Raw genomic sequence first — 21124 nt, 5'->3', positions numbered from 1 at the left:
CCTGGGAGCCGTCTTGCGCCCGGACCAATGGCAGCTCAAGGCGGACTTCGGGTGGGGGCGACGGTCACCTGATCCGCGGCGGCCGCGGTGGGTCCTGGCAGTGGAGGCCGAGAGGTTATGATGGCGGCGACCGCGGCTGCTCGGTTGCGGGCGGGGACCCGGCGGGCTCCAGGACTCTGCCGGATGCCATGGCTGCCGCTGATGCTGGTGGCGGCGGCAGCGGCGGCGTCGGAGCAGCAGGTGCCGCTGGTGCTGTGGTCGAGTGACCGGTGAGCGGGGCGGGCAGGGGCTGGCTGCGCCGCGCACCGCGGCGGTTGAGGTGCCCTCGCTCGACTCCGGGGCTGTCCTTGGCTGGGGGCGGCGAGGCCCAGGGGAGCTGTCCCTTGTTCGGCGGCCTGTAGCAAGGGCGCTGGCCCTGGGCCCCAGGCATCAAGCTGGGAGCCCACGGGCTTCAGATCTCAAGCCCCCACTTGACAGCACCTCTCTATCCCCTGCCAGAGGCCTGTGGGCTCCTGCGGCCGACACCCATGAGGGCCATATCACCAGCGACATGCAGCTCTCCACCTACTTAGACCCCGCCCTGGAGCTGGGCCCCCGAAATGTGCTGCTGTTCCTGCAGGACAAGGTGCGCCTCCCCCAACCCTCTCTCCCTTCGCCATTCAGGAGACAGCCCCCCTCTCCCGCAGGACACTGAGGCCCATTCCCCGAGGGAAGCTGCAGTGACCTTGTCCAAACTACAGGGAGGTGTGGTTCCTTCCTTGGGAAGGCCTGCGTTAGAACATTCAGTGGGAATGGTGCGTGCCTGCTAAGTCTCTTCAGTCGTGTCCGACTCTGCGACGCTATGGGCTAATAGCCCGCCAGGCTCCTCTGTCCATGGGATTCTCTAGGCAAGAATACTGGAGTGGGTTGCCATGCCCTCCTGCAAGGGATCTTCCCCAACCAGGGATTGAAACCACATCTCTTTATATCTCCTGCACTGGCAGGCGGGTTTTTTGTTTTGTTTTTTTTTTAAACACTAGCACCACCTGGGAAGCCAAACAGCTAGCAGAGGATGGTTTCCATCCATCTACCTCTGGGTTATGGGCACAACACGCTTCCACTGAGCCACTCTGCCGAGCACAGGAATGGTGAGGGCCCAGAAATGGCACCCACTTGATTGGGGGAAATAAGGGGTCAGAGGCCAGATGCTGATTGAGTGCCAAACCCTTACTTGACTTACTACATGGCAGGGATGATGAGCCCTGTTTACAGATGAGAAGCCCAAGAATGGCAAGTGACTTGCCCAAGGTCACATAGCTAATGGGTGGCAGAGTTGTGATTCTGACTGTAATGATCGTAAGACAGAGAATGGAAGAATGATCGATTGCTTACTGAGTGCTTCATTCATACTAGCTGAGCTGACGTCATTATATTGCTTTTACTGCCTAAGGAGCTAAGGGTTGTAGGATCAGCAGAAGTTCCATGGCTTGTGCAAGCCCCAGGTTATTCCAGCCTGAGTCTGTTGGACACCCCTCCCCCAGTGTGATTTTGTGCTCATACCCAGCACACTGTTTACCCTCCCATCTGGGCATTTCTGCCCCTAAAGCAGGTATGCAGACCACAAGATGATTCTAGGGCAGTGTAGGATTAGTGTTTGCAAGATTATTGAGCTTCTGCTCGTCTATTCCTCATTGGTGGCCTGTTTGGCTCATTCCCTTTGTGGTCTTGCTCTGTGGCAGGGGATGGTAGCTGTGCTAGCCTATAGTCCTTCTAGGAGGTGGTGAATAATGTAGTCGGACTGGAACTCAGTTCTAGTTCTACTGCTTACTGGCCTTTAGACATGTGAAATACTCTGCAAATGCGTTTCCACTTCTGTAAAAAGACACCACTGACATTAGAGGGCAGTGAGGAGCAATTCTGATAGTCCATGTAAAAGATCTGGCTGGAGCCCCCCCACCCCCATCTGATGGCATTCATTCATTTGTCAAATATAGACTACCTACTCTGTGCCAGGTATTGATTAAGTGCTGGGGACATAGCAATGAGCAGAATCACCCAAGCCCCTACTCTGAAGAAGCTAACACCCTTGCGAGGGTGAGAGGTTTATGTAAATGCTAAGTTGGTATGACATACGGTCAGCACTATAGTCCTTAGATAAGAAGGAAGCAGACTCGGGGACAGAGTGACTGGCAATGCTGTGTAAGATAAAAAGGGAGCAGGCAAGCGCTTGCTGAGGAGGTGGTATTGAAGAAGAGATCTAAGCAGAGGTAGAGATGGAGCCATGTGCCTGGGGGAGGAAGGTATGCATTCCTGGCAGAGGTAACAGCAGGTGCAAAGGGCCTTGGCGAGGAGTACTGGTGAGCCTGTGGAAGAGCTGGTATGGCTGGAGTACAGTGAGTAAGAGAAAGGCGTAGGAGATGATCAGTTGAGGAGCCCGGAGATGAGGGGAAAGGGGTTGGTCGCAGTTCTAAAATGTGGCAGGAAGCCTTGGGTGATTTCCAGCAGGGAGTACACACAGGCTTTTGGAATGGTAACCTCGGTGCCAGAGAGGCTCAGGATTCCTGCCCAGAAGGGCAAGGAGGCTGGGCAGGTGTGTATACTAAACACGATGACATCAGGGAAGCTGATTAAGATCACTTCTGGGCCCACCTGGGAAAAGCCAGAGGAAGCTGGGAGTTGGGGCGGAGAGCGGAAGTTGAAGGACATCCCTAGGTTGTGGAGATTAGAAGGATGGGGGTCAGGGTGATTGTGGTCCAGAGTGCTCAGAAGCCTTCAGTGGTCAGTCCAGTGTGTTCTGAGGTCCTCACCTCTGTCCCCTTCCACCAAAACTGGGGCAGGGAGAGGGGATTTCTCACCCTCCTTTGCAAAGGGTCCTGTGCAAACTGGACAGAGGCAGCTCCATCTGTTGCAGCTGGCATATAGGTTCTCTTTTTCTGGGCCTTCCGCCCCGGGGGCATGCAATCAGTGTTCTTAGCTGCTGCCGGCCCCCTCCCTGCAGCTTCCCTCTTCTGTCCACATTTCCTCTTATCTGCAGGCAGGCCGCTGACTCTTACTCCTGAGGTCATCACGAGTCAGCTACCCACACATTTTCTCCCAACCCCGTGACCGCCTTCCTTGTCTTTTCACCCTGCTGAGAGGGTTGCTGGTGGAAAAAAGAGAACCTTCCACGCCCCCACCCCTAAAACGCACCCTCACGCCCCAGATCAAACCTGCCTCTAAATGAGATGTTACTGGCCCTGCAAAAATGCCCAGGGCCAGTGTCTGCCCCCTGCCCTGGCCCCGCATCTGTCCAACCTTCTGAGGCTGTTTCCCTCCCTTCTACTAGCTGAGCATTGAGGACTTCACAGCATATGGTGGTGTGTTTGGAAACAAGCAAGACAGCGCCTTTTCTAACCTGGAGGTAAGAGTCCACACCCAGCCGGTGACCCTGGAGGCCACCCCGCACACCCCTCCACCAGCATAATAAGAACTGTCCCCTCAGGAACCAGAGACGTTGGCTTGACGGGGAAAGACCGCGTCTCAGGGCCAGGGGTGTGGCATGTTTTGTTTCTTACCTGGAGTGAGACCCGGCATAGGTGTGGCTTGTCACCGAGGTCTGGGTGGCTGGCCCTGGTCCCATGGCCCCTTGCTAACTCATCTGCCTATATCCCCCCTGTCCCCAGAACGCCTTGGACCTGGCCCCCTCCTCTCTGGTGCTTCCTGCTGTTGACTGGTACGCGATCAGCACTCTGACCACATACCTGCAGGAGAAGCTCAGGGCCAGCCCCCTGCACGTCGACTTGGCCACTCTCCGGGAACTTAAGCTCAACGCCAGCATCCCGGCCTTGCTGCTCATCCGCCTGCCCTATACAGCCAGGTACAGCCAGGCCTCTAGCCTCAGGGCCCAAGCTCTGGGGGCGCAGCTCCATTCAGGCGAGCTGTCCTCCATTTAGCACCCTGAGGCCCTCCCAGAAGGCGTCTGTCTGGCCAGAAGAGGCAGGAAGGCCCTCCAGCCAGGTTGGGACTTGTGAGTCAGTGCCCAGCATCGAGCTAGGCCTCTTGGGCCTCCTGAGATGAGCCAGGCATGGGCCTCGCTAGCGGGGAACCAACCTGCCTAGCGGGGACTGTTTATGGAGAGGTGGCAGGGACGTGACTGGGACTCCGGAGCTGGGGGAGAAGGCGCAGGGGATTCCAGGCATGGCTGCGAGGTGAGCAGAGGTCCCGGGAGGGGGGACTGGTGGTGGTGAGTGTGGCTCTTGGAGGCCCAGCTCAAGTGTGCTAGGTGGCGGGGCTATACCAGGGAACGACAGGGCCTGGAGGGGCTTCAGGAGGCAGCCCAATGGGTGGCAGAGAGCCATCAGGATTTGGGTGGCTCGAACTTTCTATCTTTTCCCTAGCTCGGGTCTGATGGCACCGAAGGAAGTCCTCATGGGCAATGGTGAGCAGGGTTGGGGAAGGTGCATGGTTTCCATCTTTATCCAGCCCTTGGCTATATGGAGCTGGCCCAGGTTCCTTAGCCCCTCGGCACTCCCAGGGGGCCTGGCTGCTTCTCCGAGCCCCTGGCAGCTGGGCAAGGTCCCCAGGCCTCGGCCCAAGCGTTGGACCCCCAGGAGCCTCCTCTGCACAGCCTGGAAGCCAGCTTCCACCCAGGCAGCCTGCACCCTAGGGTCTGGGGGTTTAACACGCTAGCACTGTTTCAAACACCTATTCCGAGAACTTGTCTCCCTTGCGCTAGAGAGGACAGTTCTTCCTCCCAGAAAGGTCACTGGAAACTGGCCATGGTGGATTTGGCGTTTTCGGTAGCTGTCTTTTCTCTGTCCACCTGGGGGAGGTGGTGACTGAGGCCATGGTATTCCCGGGGAGGCCGGAAGCGGGTGGGATGATGAGAAATGGCTGTTGAAACAGAAAACGCTACTGGGGGGTTGATGGGAGCCGGCTCTTTGAGGGGCTCGGTGTCCCACCCAGGGACATGCCGGTTGCTAGGGTGGGAAGGGCTTCACAGTGGAGACGTCTAGGGGTGCCTGCCTCCACAAAGTGGTCTCACAGAGCACCATCCAGAGAAGGCGCTCAGAGAGGGCACAGAAGGGCTCAGCCTGCCCCTCCCGGCTTCTGCTGGGTACAGTGACTGCGAGGGGCTGCCTCTGACCTGCGTCTCTGTTCTCCCCCTGGCCCCTCAGATGAGGTCATTGGACAGGTGCTGAGCACACTCAAGTCAGAAGACATCCCCTACACGGCGGCCCTCACGGCGGTCCGCCCTTCTAGGGTACGTGCCCATGCCCAGGGCTCCAGGAGTGCAGTCAGGGAGCCTGGAGGGGGGCTGGTTCCTCTGGGCAGGTGTAGGGGTGGGGGGCATGGATGAGCCATGAAGTCAGGCGATCACTGTCCATCTCGTCCTATCAGCCTTATGGGCTGGCGTCTTCGGACATGAAGTCTAAGTGTCCAAAGTTGCAAAGATTAGCAATGTCACAGAGGCTTAGGGGAAAGCTGCTCACAGGAAGCTTTTGTGTATGAGCATCACTGGTGGGACCGGAGATGGTGCCCAGGGGGGAGACGAAGGGCAGACTATCTGGTTCAGGGCCTGCCCCCAGGGCTGTTGAGAGAAGGTTTTGTGGGCTCTTGTTTGCAGGTGGCCCGCGATGTAGCCTTGGTGACTGGAGGGCTGGGTCGCCAGCTGTTGCAGAGAACGGTGGTGCCACCTGCGATCAATGCCCCCGTGAGTTACAATGACACTGCCCCCCGGATCCTCTTCTGGGCCCAAAACTTCTCGGTGGCATACGGGGAGCACTGGGAGGACCTGACCTCCCGCACCTTTGGGGTCCAGGACCTCAACCTGACTGGCTCCTCCTGGAACGACTCCGTTGCCAGGTGAGGGCAAAGTGCATGACCCTGCCTGGTTCTGTGTTGGGGGCATTCACCGTGAGGACGCAGGTGGTGGTGAAGGGTGGGGCCGCTGCTCAGAGCTCTGCCGGCTCATGCCTTCTCGTCCTTAGCTGGGGCCTTGGTTGTTAACAATTCCTGATCACCCTGGATCCCGGTGCCACCCCCTTGGGCAGCCTTATGGCCCAGCCTGAGCACCTTAAGCAATCCCAAGAGGGAGTCTGGGGGTTCAGGGAACCCAGAGGAAGGAGCCCTGTGCTGGAGGTGGGGCACCTGTGTGCTACCCGGTTCCTGACTTGGAAAGGGATGGGGGTCTCAGGTCTCCTATCTGTCAAGCGAGGGCGCTGATTCTTCAGGTGGCTCTGCGGGAGGACCTGGTGCAGCTCAGGTAGAAGGAGACCTGAGGGCCTTTTCAAGGCCATTCCAGAGTCTGAAAACCCCTCTTCCTCCACAGGCTGGTGCTGACCTATGACTCACTCTTTGGGACCACGGTGACATTCAAGTGAGTCTGAGAGGCAAGGTGGGTGGGCTGCTGTGGCTCCAGCCTCCAGCTGCCTGACCCCCCCATGGCCCGCCCCCAGGTTCACTCTGGCTAACCGCTTCTACCCGGTGTCTGCCCGGCACTGGTTTACCTTGGAGAACCTGGAAATCCACAGCAACGGCTCCGTCGCCTACTTCAATGCCTCCCAGGTCACGGGGCCCAGCATTTATTCCTTCCACTGCGAGCATGTCAGCAGTGAAAACAAGGATGGCAACCTCCTTGTGCCTGACACGCAGCCCTCTCTTTGGCAGATGACTTTTCGGGACTTCCAGGTAGGAAGGGAGGAGGAACTGTGCCTGACAGTGGGGGAGCCCTGGCTGGAGGAGGGGTTCGGGGGGAGCAGAGGCCTGCGAAGGGTCTCCAGGTCCTTTCAGGTTTGGGCCTGAGAATGTAGCTTAGAGTCCCGTCCCCTTGGTGCTCTCTTCCCACCAGCTGGGGAACCCCTCGCCCTTACCAGGCCTCTCCGGGTGGGGCCACTCAGTGCTTTCTGTCCCTCAGATCCAGGCCTTCAATGTGACAGGCGAGCAGTTCTCTTATGCTAGCGACTGTGCAGGCTTCTTCTCCCCGGGTATCTGGATGGGGTTGCTCACCTCCTTGTTCATGCTGTTCATCTTCACCTACGGCCTGCACATGATCCTCAGCCTCAAGACCATGGACCGCTTCGACGACCACAAGGGCCCCACCATCACTTTGACCCAGATTGTGTGATTCCACACACCTGCCAGGGGTTGAGGGCGTGGCTGGGGTCCAGGTTGTCACCTCCACATCAGAGGCCCACTGGGCAGGAATGCTTCTCCCTCTTCCGCCATCCCATGACTCCCTGGCTCCCCCTAGCTTGTCAGGCTACCTGTTCAGCCTGCTGAAGGTCTTCCCTGGGCTGCCCACTCCCCACATCTCTCTCCATAAGGTGTATATATTTCTGCATAGACAGTAGACAGAGCTCCCAGGCTTGATCATTATAAAGGTAGGGGCCGTTAGTTCTACAAAATCCACCCCTCTTCTTATTTATTCTCATTTCTCCACCTTAGCTCCTTGCTGTTGATAGTGCTTTTGTGTACCCAGTCCTCCCTTCCCAGGCTCTATGGGGTTCCTTGTAGCAGCCAGGAGCTGTTCCGTACCCTGTGTTTGGGGGGGGAGAGTGTGGAAGTACTATTTGTCTGTCCCGCTTAGCTGGCGTTATTGTTTTATTTTTTGGTGATGTGCTAACAATAAGACATACACTGGGGATTATTCCTTTGGCCTAAGAAGGAAGGGACCTCCATGGCAGGTGGGCTGGGTGTGATCACGGGGTTTGGGGCCTGTTCCTGTTGGGAGTACCCGGCAGGAGCCCCAGGGTGCTCGTGGTTTCCTTCCGAATAAAATAAAGACGGGTCGCCATGCTTGGGCCTCTTGTCACTCATTTCTGCGCTGGGCACAAGGAAGGGAGGATGCGCTTGGCTGACGGCCGAGAGAGGAGGCCCGAGGATGGAGGGATGGAGGCTGCTTTTCCAGGGACCCAGGGGAGGCCGAGAGGGTCGTTCGCAAACTGGGTTTCCCCCCGTCCCCGCCTCAGCGACTAGGGGACGGCGGGGGCCGTCAGCGCCCAGGAGAGGGAGGCGGGGGAGGCCACGACAATAGTCGCCCAAACGTCCCCAGGGGCCCGCCCCGGGCTGCCGCAGCAGCGCGCACCCAGCCGGCGGGGCCGCGCGGAGCTTCCCGGGGCGGGGCGAGCTCGGCTCCCGCGCACGGATCCCTGGCGGGCCTCAGCACCATCTGCCGGGCAGCCCCGCCCCGCCCCGCCTCGCCTCACCGCCCTGTTTTCGAGGCTCTCGGCGAGGCGGCGTGGCCCGTCAAGTGGCGCGAGTTCTAGAGCCCGGGCCCCAGCAACCCTCCCCGGGAGGCAAGCGGGGACAGCAGGGTCCCCGGGTCGGCGCGGCGGCGGAGGGGAGGGGCCGGGACTCTTTGACGTTGCGGAGGGGTCGAGCGGCGCCGGCGCGCCGCCATCTTTGGTCCACTGCGGTGACGGCGGCGGCGGCGGCCGAGGCGGCGGCGGCTGTGGCGGAGGAGGAGGAGGAGCCGACGGGCGCTGACACCTAGGCCTGACCATGGATGAGGAATACGACGTGATCGTGCTGGGGACCGGACTCACCGTAAGTGCGCCCACCGGCGTCCAGGGCGCCGCCTCTCCTCCTCCCTGGGATGCTGCAACCCCTGGCCCCATCCTCCCCTCAGTGCCTGCGCGGCGCTGTTCGGTCCCAGAAAAGAGCCCCGTGCCCAGCCCCCGTGATGCGGCCTCCATCCCTGTCATGGCCGGTCTCCCAAAAAGCGGCCCCTTTTCTGACTGTCTCTCTTGACCGATACCCCGGGCCCGACCCCCGGCCCCTTCTCAGGACCAGCTTAACATCCTCTCTCATTTTGCGCTCTTTCTGGCTGGGATGTCGTGGTACAGGGACCTCCGGTCAGGTCGGGGCAGGGGGCCTCGCCAGGGTGGGCTTTCATCCTGCCTCCCCAGGTTCTCAGGGGGCCCGAGGACCCAGGGAATGTTCCAGAAGGAGCCGCGGTGGGGACCGTGACCACATTCCCGCTACCCGACCCCGGTTTCCCATGGAGACCTCGGGGCGTATTTGCAGTCTTTGTCCTTGGGCTGGTGACAGTGACTGGTGAGGGTGTTTACCCTCCCCCGAACCCTGTTGGACTGCTGCCCTGAGAGACGCCTCCCCCACAGTCGGGTGTGGAAGCCCCTACTGTGGCTGGGAAAGCCCAGGGTCAGGGGTTCCTCTTTGGGGAAAGCGGCCCAGGGTGGGGCCTCGGATTTCAGCACCATGCTAAGCCTTTCTTTACTTCCCTTTTGGGTCTTGTGCTTGTCTAGCTAGGCGATCCTTGTGTTTTATCTGCTTTTTTGTGGACTTCTACGTTGATAGGTGATTTTCTTGGCATCTTGGTTGATTGAAGACTATCCATGTGTCTGCTGGATACCCTTTTCCTTGTTCACCTTTTTGCCCAGCAAGATTATAAAAGGAAACCGTGGTCAAATGAAGGCGCCACCCCCCCCCCCCAATTTTAGGCAAAGCGACCAGCCACAGATGCAAGGAGCTGTGTGTTGAGGCAGAGGTCCTTCAGGTTGACTCTTCTCAGGGCTGGACTGGGGAACACGGTCAGGGCTGCTGGTGGGAATGTGGACAGATGGGAGTGCAGTGAACATTGCCCCTCGCTCAGGAATGTATCCTGTCGGGTATCATGTCTGTGAACGGGAAGAAGGTGCTGCACATGGACCGGAACCCCTACTATGGGGGCGAGAGCTCCTCCATCACCCCCCTGGAGGAGGTAGGCTGCTCTGGGCCCCGGGCCCGTCCCTTGTTAACCTCTTGCATAGGGTGCTGAATGAAGCAGCTCCCCAGGTTTTCTGGGTGGGGGGCGGGGGCGGAAGGGGATTCCTTGAGATGCATCTCTCTGTCTCTCTCTTCCCCCTCCCCTGACTGCAGCTGTATAAGCGTTTTCAGTTGCTGGAGGGGCCCCCTGAGACAATGGGCCGGGGCCGAGACTGGAACGTTGACTTGATCCCCAAATTCCTCATGGCCAATGGTGAGGGAGATGAAGGAGGTATTGTGGGGGGCAGGGTGATTGGGATGAGCAGAGAAGGGTCAGACTGCAGACCAGGGGCAGACAGACCAGCTCGAGCTTGTGAAGGGAGCCACGCTGACCGTGTTGCCTTGCCCACGCCACCCCGCAGGGCAGCTCGTGAAGATGCTACTGTATACAGAGGTGACTCGCTACCTGGACTTCAAGGTGGTGGAGGGCAGCTTTGTCTACAAGGGGGGCAAGATCTACAAAGTACCATCTACCGAGACTGAAGCCTTGGCTTCCAGTGAGTGTGGGTCCTGTGAGCCAGGGAATCGGGCGAGGGGGAAGGGGGGACAGCTAGCGAAAGCAGGGTGGCCCTTGCTGCAGGTCATGTTTCTTGTGCAGTACCAAAAGCCCCTTGCTCTATCATCCCCCTGTGTGCACCCACTGGTTGCCAGGAGGGGAGTCCAAGTGCAAAGGGAATATGGTGTTCTGGACAGATTTCAGCTTTTGACAGGGGCTTCACCTGATCAGTGAAACATCCCCAAGTGTCAGAGCCGGGAGGGCCCTCAAAGGCTGTCCAGCCAGACTCACTCTTGGTACAGTTGAGGAAACAGGCCAATAAGCACAGAGGGGTTAACTGAAAATCACACAGTGGTCGGCATGAGAACTCCACTGGGAATTAGGGCACCCGCTTGCTCTGCCTGCCTGGCAGGTGGAGAGGTTCACGGCCCGCACCTCAGTGGTGCTTTGCACGTGGCCCTCACAGACCTGATGGGCATGTTTGAGAAACGGCGCTTCCGCAAGTTCCTGGTGTTCGTGGCAAACTTTGATGAGAACGACCCCAAGACCTTTGAGGGCGTCGACCCCCAGAACACCAGCATGCGTGACGTCTACCGGAAGTTCGACTTGGGCCAGGATGTCATTGACTTCACTGGCCATGCCCTGGCGCTCTACCGCACTGATGAGTGAGGGGAAATTGGCATAGCAGATGACCCCTCAGCTGGCCCACACCCTGCCCTCCCCACTCCTGCCTGCTGCTCCCTTGGCTCAGCCTGCCTACCTCCCATACTCAACTCCGGGCTCACTCACCTGTCGCCTTTTCTGTCCCTTCCCTGCGTTTGACCCATGGTCTTTCCCAGGCCCGCAAGGGTGGGAAGGTTGGCCTGATGCTGGGGTGGGGGTACACTGGGCCTTCTGCTCTTGGAGCCTCTTCTGACCCTATTTCCCCCAGCTACCTGGACCAGCCATGTCTCGAGACCATCAACCGCATCAAGTTGTACAGCGAGTCCCTGGCTCGGTATGGCAAGAGCCCATATCTGTATCCACTCTATGGTCTTGGCGAGCTGCCGCAAGGCTTTGCAAGGTGAGGGCATGGCTTCTGTCGGTTGCCAGTGGAGAAGGCTGAGGCTAACAATGGAAAGGGCCCCCTTGGGCATCTCCACTGTGTTTTGTTACTTTCCCACTGTGGGCTTAGTTTACTTCCCGCCATCCTTGGGTCATGGCAGCCCAGCAGGGCATTGAAGTGTGGAGATGAAAGACCACAGATGGGGCTCGCTTGGCTCCTGGCTGGAGTCAGATGGCACGAGGACTGGGCCTGTGGCCTTGAAACCTCCGGTCGGATTCTCCAGACCATTAATTCTGTTCCCTGGGACGTTTCCCTGAGGAGCCACCCTCACGCTAGCCCTTTGCTGGAAATTTCTGGCATTAAATCTAGAGAGGAGGGACCCTTCCAGGTTCAGTCTTGAGGTCCTGGCAGCAATAAAGCTCAGAAGAGCCCGCAGGTCTCCTGAGCTCTGCCTGCCTGAGGCCACCTTCTCCATGCCCTGCGCTGGACAGGGCGTGCGGTAGCACTGGTCCCCGTGTCTCCCAGGAGGCACCCTCATGGTCTCTCTCCCCACTGTAGATTGAGTGCCATCTACGGGGGGACGTACATGCTGAACAAACCGGTGGACGACATCATCATGGAGAATGGCAAGGTGGTGGGCGTCAAGTCCGAGGGCGAGGTGAGCCTTCCTGCTGCGCAGGCGCGCTGGTCTCGGTGGGGCTCGGCCTCTTCTTTGAGACACTTTTCCTGGTCACCCTGGCTCTGCTGGGGCTCCTGCAGCTCGGCCGGGTGCCTCAGCCCGGGGACTGGGGCTCCAGAGGAAGACGGTAGTCACTGCCGTCAGTAGACAGCTGTGGATGGGGGCCCACCTTCCCGAGGCGCAGGAGGAGAATGTATACTGTGGGCAGGGTGATGGTGACAGCTCTGGGGAGTGGCCCCCCTGCCAGAGCTGCCAGCCCTCCCTGGGCGTCCTGGCCCTCAGACATTGAGGGGCGGTCAGATAGGGCCAAGGCCTTCTGGTGCTTTCATAGGTGGCCCGCTGCAAGCAGCTGATCTGTGACCCGAGCTATGTTCCCGACCGCGTGCGGAAGGCTGGCCAGGTTATCCGTATCATCTGCATCCTCAGCCACCCGATCAAGAACACCAACGATGCCAACTCCTGCCAAATCATCATCCCCCAGAACCAGGTCAATAGGAAGTCAGGTAGGCCAAGCCCCATGCGACTTCCTCCAGTGTGTTGTCTTCGGGGTAGCCCTGTCTTGCCGGCACCCCGCCCCAGCCCGGGGGCTGACTCTCTGCTCGATCCCTCCACGGAAGAACAGGGATCCACATGGCAGTCCCTACGCCTAGAGGCCCTAGGGAGTGACGCTTCCTTTCCATGAGGGTGGCTGCTGGGATGTGGCCAGCTCTACAGGGCTGGGGAGGGGCAGGAGGGCCCGAGTTGAGCTTGGCCCCCAGAAGTCCCCCACATGCCCCTGCTAACGGAGCCTTTCTTGTGGGTAGACATCTACGTGTGCATGATCTCCTATGCACACAACGTGGCCGCGCAGGGCAAGTACATTGCCATCGCCAGCACCACGGTGGAGACCACAGATCCTGAAAGGGAGGTTGAGCCGGCCCTGGAGCTGCTGGAGCCCATTGACCAGAAGTGAGGGGCTGGGGGGCTGGGGCTGGGGCTGGAGCTGGGGGGAGGAAGGGAGGCAGGGAGCCGGAGGGCAGACATCAGGGAGGGCAAGACTGATCCTGAGACCTGCCCGTCCATCTGCCCCTCAGGTTTGTGGCCATCAGTGACTTGTATGAGCCCATCGATGATGGTTCCGAGAGCCAGGTAAGCAGCTTGTCCTGGCCCCGGCTCCTGGCTGCCAGCCCAGGGCCCCTGCCCCACTCACCTCGGGCCCTGGGCGCTGGCTGTTTCCAGGTGTTCTGTTCCTGCTCCTACGACGCCACCACACACTTTGAGACAACCTGCAACGACATCAAAGACATCTACAAGCGCATGGCAGGCTCCGCCTTTGACTTTGAGAACATGAAGCGCAAACAGAATGATGTCTTTGGGGAAGCTGACCAGTGATGGCTGACCCCTGGCCCAGCCCCTGGTGTCCTCTCCCCCAACCTGAGTCTGTTCTCCCTGAAGGCTGGGGAGACGGGCGTGGCTGGGGGGGGTCCCCGTTTCCAGCATCTTCTGCTTCCCCTACCACATTCCTGTCACCCACCTCATTGATTCACTGACCAAATCCTTAACCTTAGTGATGGTTTGGGAGATGGGGGGGTTGGTTAGTATTCTCCTTCTTGGCCCTTCCTTATCCTGGGAAAAGGGGGTTCCTCTCCTTGTGTGTTTATCGTCCCCCCACCCCTAATTCTTCTGCTCTGTTTGGGAAGAACGTGGAGGAAAGCTGACTTCTGCCCCTGTTGTTCTTATCCCTACTGTAGTGGCCTTTGGAGATGCCCCCTGCCTCCCCCCACCAACTCTAGTGTGTTGGAAAGAAGGGGCCCTCCCAGCACAAAGTTACATTCCTTTACCTAGTCTACCCCCGTAATTTATTCTAATTTATTAACTTTGGCCTACTCTGTGTGAGAAGGGAGCTCTGTCCCCGTCAGCCTCGTGGTGTGCCCTGGGGCTGTGGAACAGCTACCCTGGCCAGGCCTGCCTAACCCTGGCAACCCTGGCGCAGCTTGGGAAGGGAGAAGGCTTGGGTGTGGCCCCGTAGGAGGTTGACCTTGTTTTTGTTTCTTGTCTTTGTGTCCGCTGGTACTGCCTGAGAGAGAAAAGACATGTGAACAAAGCAGAAGGAGGTGGGAAAATGGATCCAAATCCCCTGTGCCCTGCCCGCCCTATTCCTTCCCATTAGTGGTGGGAAATCCTTATCTTGCAAAGTGAATGTGTCCCTTTCCCCATCCTCTAGTGTATTTCACAGAAAACAAACTCTCCCAATAAAACTGTGTTGAAATCTGAGCCTAGATCTTTAGTTTTTTCTTCTCAAAGCTGTTTTCAGGCCAGGGCCTTGACTCCCTGGGCTGCCCTGCTCTCCTACACAGGCTTGGGACTGCACGTGGTTTAGCTTTGTTCCCGATGGCTATAAAAGGTGACTTGCTTCATCAGGGAATTGCAGAATTCCAGAACTGAAGGGAGCAGGTCACATCACCCTGCCCGAGGCCACACACTGAGCTAGTACTGACACCAGGACTCCAACCCTTGGGGGTCAGTGTGAGGGAAATGGGAGACACCGGTCTGACCTGGGGTGGGGGTTGAAGTGGCGAAAGCAGAGGCACAGAGCCCCTGCCTTCAGGCCAAGAAGGAGAAGGAGGAGGCAGAAGGGACTCAGGCCCAGTCTCGAGGCCTGGGGAAACAGGCCTGGGGCCCAGGCTTGGAGGGGAGTCAAAATCAAGGAAGCAGAAGTAACCAGAGGCGCTTCAGGCAGGGAGGCAGCAGGGGACTGGGGGGATCTACCCTTAGACTGAGATCAACACTGAAGAAGTGAAGGGTCTTGGGTGGGGGCAGCCTTGGGGTCAACAGAAGGAAGTAGGACTGGGGACCCAGCCTCAGGCCAGGGCTTATTGTTGCGGAACTGATGGGGAAGCTAGGAAGAGCCGGATCTTCCAGCCTCCAAGGTCCGGCGGGGCGGGGCCGCTAGGAGCGGGGCGACAAGTGGTCACGTGGCGGGGCGGGGCGGCTGCGCGATCCCTGGTGGCTGACGTCATGGCGTGGGCGTCAGCGGACAGAGCCGCGGTCTCCACAGCCGCTTTAGCTCTGGAGCCCTTGCCAGTCCGTTGTCGCCGTCTCCGCCGCCATGGCTCAGTACAAGGGTGCCGCCAGTGAGGCGGGCCGCGCCATGCACCTCATGAAGAAACGGGAGAAGCAGCGCGAGCAGATGGAGCAGATGAAGCAGAGGATTGCTGAGGTGCGGGCCGGGCCGGGGCCCCTCAGAGCAGGCGCTCGAACCGCCGCCCCGACTCCCCGGGACTCCGCGCGACCCTGGGCGGCGGGACTGGAGTGTGGGCGGCGGGTTGGGGTGGGGACGTTGCTCGCCAATCTCCAGCAAGGGGCGGAAGCGGGCCGGCGACAGTCTGCTCCTCTCTAAAATGGGCCCAGAAGGCTGAGAAGAGCTAGGTTATGACAAGCCTGCAACAGGAAGGAGCCACATTCAGTGCTTCCGTGTGTGGCAATTGGGGCGACCCTCGAGGGTACAGAGCATCCTGTCTCTCTGGCCCCTCAGCACCGAGAGTCAGGCCTCTGCCCGGGTTCAGTGGCTATCGGGAAAGGCGGGCCCCAACCACTCTGCTGGCCACTGAACCCGTTTCAACTAGCAGAGGCAGGCAGGAGGGTCCTAGGTGCTAGCGGTTCACTAAGGGCTTCTGTGAGTGGGCGCTGGCGGTGGGCCACCCCACTTAGGTCTTTGGGGGCCTTGGGTCCCGCGACAGCCGGGAAGTGACTGCACGCTGAGGCCCGACTACAGCCTTGGTTTACAGTCAAGCCCCAACCCGGCTGTTGCCCTGTGGCCAGAGGGAGGTCCATCTCTCTGCGGAGGTCCATACTGTGGTATGCAGTGGGATGGGGCAGGCCTGGAGCGAGGGGGCCTCATGAGGGAGCCACACTGCTTAGTGAGGGTCTAGGCCCCCAGCTGCTCTCTTCTTCCTCTTGTCACTCCTTGCCTTGGGTCTCCAGAGTTTCAGCTCAAGAGCTGGGTGTGAAAAACACCAACGGCAGGTAGGACCCACGGCTCCAGACTACTGAGTGAGCAGGACATGTGGACAGACCAGAACAGTGCAGGGAAACCATCCCACTTGGCTGCCTGGGCACTTGGAAGAGCCTCTCACAGCCCCATGGGACCTTCCATCAGGCAAAGGGGCCATGTTTTTCCCAAGGCCACATCATAGTCTAGGGACTCATTTGGGATGAGAGCCCAGGTCTCCACTTCCATGGTGGGGTGGCAGGTGGCCATCATCACTGCTCTGCTTCCCGGACAGGAGAACATAATGAAGTCCAACATTGACAAGAAGTTCTCTGCGCACTACGACGCCGTGGAGGCCGAGCTCAAGTCCAGCACTGTGGGTATGCAAAGCGTTCGTGCCCCCACTCCCGGCCCGAGGCCTGCTGCGTGGTTCGCTCTGGGTGACCACCTTTCACCCCCCCGTCTCCTTAACTCACAGGTCTTGTGACCCTGAACGACATGAAGGCTAAGCAGGAGGCGCTGGTGAAGGAGCGGGAGAAGCAACTCGCCAAGAAGGAGCAGTCGAAGGAGCTCCAGTTGTGGGTCATCCCCTCCAGATGGGGCTCGTCTTTGGGGGCGGGTGAGGCTGTTCCTGCTTGTGAAAGCCGGTGGGTGGGGGTGCCTTTTGATCATCAGGGCCTTGCTGGTGAACTTGAAGGAACCCAGGGCAGTAGGACTCTGGGCCTGCGCTGCACTGAGCACACAGGTGGCTTTGGGTTTGGAAATGGGCCTTAGGGGTGGGAACATGCATGGTAGCCACCCGTGCCTTGGCAGGAAGCTGGAGAAACTGCGAGAAAAGGAGCGCAAGAAGGAGGCCAAGCGGAAGATCTCCAGCTTGTCCTTCACCCTGGAGGAAGAAGAGGAGGCAGGCGAGGAGGAGGAGGAGGTGGCCATGGATGAGGAGGAGCTGGAAAGGGAAGGTGAGGGCAGGCTGGGGATGGGTTCAGCGGGCAGAGCTCTGTCCTGGCTTCTGGGTCTCGAGTGAAGAAGCACATCCACCAACAACCTTAACTGCTCACATTTGGGGCCTTGAACCTCAGAAGTTGGGGCAGGAGAGAAAGAGCCAAGTCTTCACTGTGGCAAAGCTGAGTGGAGGGCTTGCTTTCTGGTGGCAGACTGACTGGGAACCGAGTATGCAGTCCCTTGGCGGGGGTGTAGTAGGCCTCATGTGACTGGGGCACCAAACTGTTAATTGTGTTTGAATAATTTCAGTGTAAATTGACACAACCACAGACATTAAGTTGCTGCTAATTGGACAGAGCAGCTCTTGCCCAAGGGAACAAGGGGTAACAGGGAAGACTTGGGAAGGCTGGTGAGCAAGAACTAAGACGCCATGGGGCTCCTGTGTGACAAGCACCCATTTGCCAATGGGCTAGGACCAAGGCAGATGGACAGACACTGGGCACCATCTCTGTCCTGGTGGGAGTCACACAGGACACCATGCACCCCACTGGGGCCAGGGGAGAGGGATTGATTTGAGTTGGGCCTTCAGGATGAGGGGAATTTCGTTAGCACCCAGAGATGTGGGGAGTCAGGAGGCGTGTAGAGTTGAGAGATGAGTATGCCCAGAAGTGGAGCCGGCGGGCGTGCACAAGTTTTAGGACTAGGGAGGGTGAGCAGGCCTGGAGGGGGTGGGTGGTTAGAAAGCCTAATGATCTGGGATGCGTATAGTAGAACCGAGGCAGGGGTTGGCACAGATACAGCTTTGAGGGGAGCAGCCAGTGCTGTCAGGAGAAAGAACGAAGAGCCTGCCAGCCTCTTGGGGGAAACCCTGGCAGTCTTTGTACTGTTTAGTAACACTAAGTATTTGGTGTCTAAAACATTCCTATTGGCAGGTCAGTTGCATTGGGTGTTAGCTGCATCTGTGTGACAGAGGCTACCTTTGGGACAGCACGGGTCTAGAGAGAGGCTTTCAACCTCACTGTGTGTCATTGGGGCTTTGTGGGTGCTTCCCCTCCCCCTGGAGATTTTGTTTTGGGGGCCTGGCCGTCGGTAGCCAGTGTAGCATTTAAAAAAATATTTGTATTTATTTGGTTGTACTGAGTCTTTCTTATGGGATTTGTAGTTGTAGCATGTGGACTCTTAGCTGTGCCATGCAAACTCTTGGTTGTGGCATGTGGAATCTAGTTCCCTGACCGGAGATCAAACCTCGGTCCCTTGCATTGGGAGCATGGAGTCGTACCCACTGGACCAGCAGGGAAGTCCCCCGTGTGGAATTTTTGTAAGTTGTCCAGGCTCTGGAACCCTTGCCCTGGAGTGCGGGCTCATCTTCTAGGTCAGCGGTTCTCAAAGAGTGATCTGGTGACCCTAGGGTCTCTGAGACCCTTTGGAGAGGTCCACGAGATCAAAACTATCTTCATAATCCTGTGAAGACATTCTTGGCCTTCTGTACTCTTGTTCTTTCATGACTGTGCTGTGGATTTTTCCAGAGATCATGTGATGTGGCATGACGTCCTTCCTCTGACAGTTGATAGAGTTGATACAGTTGCCCCCCTGAGGCAAGGGCCATCATACTGTTGACTTCTTGTGTCTTTTGCTCCAGAGATCACCACAAAGAAGAGGAAAATGGGGAAGAACCCAGATGTGGACACAAGCTTCTTGCCTGACCGAGACCGGGAGGTAAAGGCGGTGTGACCCTGGCAGAGGCTTTCAGTCAGGAAGCGGGGGCCACGCGTGCCTCCTGAGCAGCCCTGGGCCTCCCTGCTTTGCCCATTTCTCTTCCAGGAGGAGGAAAATCGGCTCCGGGAGGAGCTACGGCAGGAGTGGGAAGCCAAGCAGGAGAAGATTAAGAGTGAGAGCTCCTGGAGTGGGAGGCGTGCAGCCCGGGGCAGGGGCCATGCCTGCTTTTCTGTGAACGCTGCTATGGGCAGTGCCCTGAGCCCCAGGGAGCTGGCAGGGGTCTTGAGGCCAAGCAGCAGGTCTGTCTTGTAGGTGAGGAGATTGAGATCACCTTTAGTTACTGGGATGGCTCTGGGCACCGGCGCACAGTCAAGGTAGGCGATGTGAGACCTGCGCCCCATTTCCCTTGCTCTTGGGCCCAGCCTTCCAGTGAGAAGGAACTGTCAGTCCTGACAAAGCCCACAGACCCCTTGGCATGAGTGGCCTGGGGTGAGCAGGGAAGAGGGCAGTGAGTGTTCCAGGGTGCCTGCCTTCTCGAGGGCCCCCCTCTGGGCTTCCATCCTCCTTTCCCAACCCCTTGGTTTCCTGCGTGCCTGTTCACACAGATGAAGAAGGGCAACACGATGCAGCAGTTCCTGCAGAAGGCACTCGAGATCCTACGCAAAGACTTCAGTGAACTCAGGTGGGGCTGTGCAGGCATATGAGTACATGTGAGCGTGTGCACCAGATTCTGCAGCCTCAGCCTGGCACCTGGGACCCCCAAGTGGCAGCTCCTGCTTGCGGCATGCTGGGCACTGTGCTCCCGAGAAAGGAGTTCAGGCCCCTTTTTCCATCCCTCTCCCCATGGGGAGCTGGGGTAGGAAGCGCCTTGTGGCCTGGGCTGCCTGCTAGCCTCACAGGCCTCTGGCTCTGGTGCCTGGTATCCTTGGCCAATGGCTTCCTCATCTTTTCTTCCTCAGATCGGCAGGGGTGGAGCAGCTCATGTACATCAAGGAGGACTTAATCATACCCCACGTTAGTCCCTTCTGTGTCCTTGCAGCCCCAGGCGGGGTGGTAGGGAAGGTCTCAGGCTTTGGTGCACCCAGGGAATTTGAGGGGGCCCCCTCCCGCTCTGGGTCTTTGGCTTGGGTGGGCAGGGTCAGAGCCGGGCTTGCAGGCGGCTAGCTGCGAGACACCGAAATGAGTCACCCACTGTCACTTTCCTGTGCTCGGCTTGTAGCACCACAGCTTCTATGACTTCATTGTCACCAAGGCTCGAGGGAAAAGTGGTGAGTGCACCTGGCCGTGCCCTCCTCCCTGAGCTTGCCCCTGTTGTAGGGTGGCAGCTGAGGGGGGGCTGGACCCTTGTCCCTGCAGGGCCCCTCTTCAATTTTGATGTTCACGATGATGTGCGGCTGCTCAGTGACGCCACCGTGGAGAAGGATGAGGTATGCTCGGGGCCGCCAGGGCAGGGAGGAGGGAGTGGGCATCCAGTGGCCCTGAGCCACAGTATCTGGGCCTCTTCCCGTCCTTAGTCGCACGCAGGCAAGGTGGTGCTGCGGAGCTGGTATGAGAAAAATAAGCATATCTTCCCCGCCAGCCGCTGGGAGCCCTATGACCCCGAGAAGAAGTGGGACAAGTACACGGTATGGAAGCCCTCGAGCGCAGGGTGGAAGCCCAGCCGGGCTGGCAGGCTGGAGACCCACCTAGCCCCACTTCACTCATCTCTCCTCCTCTGTCCCCTCGTCCTGCACCAGATCCGATGACTTGGTGGCAATGTGGCCCCTGCTCCCTGCGGTCCCCTCCTCTTGTCCCCAGGACTCCAGGCACCCGGCTCCCCACTCCTGAGATGGGATCGGACCTGCACAGCCCCTGCCCTGGCGCTGTTGGTTCCTGCCTGTTTCTTTCATGACACTTGGAGCACCCAATATGTGTTTTGTCTAAAAACTTTTTTTGATCAAGCTAAAATTCACATAAGATGAAATTCACCATTGTGACCATGTGAAAGTACACCACACAGGGGTATTGCGTACATTCATGGTGTTGGAATCACCCCTAAAGGAGACCCAACATCCATTAGCAGTGTGCCCCTCACACCCCTTAGTCTGTTTCCTGTCTGTTTGGATTTGCTTATTCTGGAAGTTTCGATAAACAGAATCATGCAGTATCTCTGCTTTCTGTTTTGCAAGAAAGAGTGTGTTTTTCGGGGATTTGAGGGTGGAAGGAGATTGGGTGGAAACATGAATCCGTGGAGGCAGGAGGGGGCACTTGTGATCCATTGGGGGCCTAGGCAGGCCCAGCTGTCCCTGTAGCCAGCCTGTCCCCACCACAACCCCTATGTGGGTAGGAAGGCCGTTCCTCCCTGGGCTGCCCACCCAGGCCCCTCGGTCTCCTTTGTGTCTCCCAGTGGCCCATTCCGTAAGGGCCATAGCTGTCCTGTGGCTCCCAGCCACCTTGTGTCCCCATCACAGCATTTCTCCCCAGTGCTGACACAGGAAGGCCACTGTGGGTGCCCTGTACCCACCACTTGCCCACCTTACCCTGAGTAGCTCTGCACACACTGCCCTGGGGCTG

At 58.6% G+C, this 21124-nt stretch overlaps 3 protein-coding genes across 4 annotated transcripts; all 3 read left to right on the top strand.

Moving 5' to 3' along the window:
• The first annotated feature begins 56 nt into the window (after nt 1–56).
• Nucleotides 57–7755, top strand: ATP6AP1 (ATPase H+ transporting accessory protein 1). The gene is made up of 10 exons (XM_055438613.2): nt 57–269; nt 499–625; nt 3305–3379; nt 3642–3835; nt 4356–4396; nt 5136–5221; nt 5585–5823; nt 6290–6337; nt 6417–6648; nt 6875–7755. The coding sequence occupies exons 1-10, from the start codon at nt 118–120 to the stop codon at nt 7082–7084; spliced, it is 1404 nt and encodes a 467-aa protein (XP_055294588.1). The 5' UTR covers nt 57–117; the 3' UTR covers nt 7085–7755.
• A 422-nt stretch (nt 7756–8177) lies between these two features.
• GDI1 (GDP dissociation inhibitor 1) lies at nt 8178–14196 on the top strand. Its single transcript, XM_055438612.2, has 11 exons — nt 8178–8505; nt 9572–9679; nt 9838–9937; nt 10086–10220; nt 10686–10884; nt 11151–11282; nt 11823–11922; nt 12275–12446; nt 12747–12891; nt 13017–13071; nt 13162–14196. The coding sequence occupies exons 1-11, from the start codon at nt 8461–8463 to the stop codon at nt 13312–13314; spliced, it is 1344 nt and encodes a 447-aa protein (XP_055294587.1). The 5' UTR covers nt 8178–8460; the 3' UTR covers nt 13315–14196.
• A 724-nt stretch (nt 14197–14920) lies between these two features.
• FAM50A (family with sequence similarity 50 member A) lies at nt 14921–20723 on the top strand. Of its 2 annotated transcripts, XM_055393415.2 has the most exons (13): nt 14921–15142; nt 16209–16293; nt 16392–16491; nt 16727–16872; nt 18495–18571; nt 18677–18743; nt 18884–18945; nt 19177–19253; nt 19531–19585; nt 19791–19839; nt 19928–19998; nt 20086–20196; nt 20308–20723. In XM_055393415.2, the coding sequence occupies exons 1-13, from the start codon at nt 15032–15034 to the stop codon at nt 20314–20316; spliced, it is 1020 nt and encodes a 339-aa protein (XP_055249390.1). In that variant the 5' UTR covers nt 14921–15031; the 3' UTR covers nt 20317–20723. The 2 variants fall into 2 exon arrangements, with proteins under 2 accessions (XP_055249390.1, XP_055249389.1); XM_055393414.2 differs by lacking the exon at nt 19791–19839 and having other exon boundaries at nt 14923–15142.
• The last annotated feature ends 401 nt before the right edge of the window (nt 20724–21124 follow it).

Source organism: Moschus berezovskii, chromosome X (genome assembly GCF_049115385.1).
Source record: "Moschus berezovskii isolate FMDL1 chromosome X, NW_MosBer_1.0, whole genome shotgun sequence".
Classification (NCBI taxonomy): domain Eukaryota; kingdom Metazoa; phylum Chordata; class Mammalia; order Artiodactyla; family Moschidae; genus Moschus; species Moschus berezovskii.
Note: the sequence above shows the minus strand (reverse complement) of the source record. Positions and strands in the feature narration are given on the sequence as shown.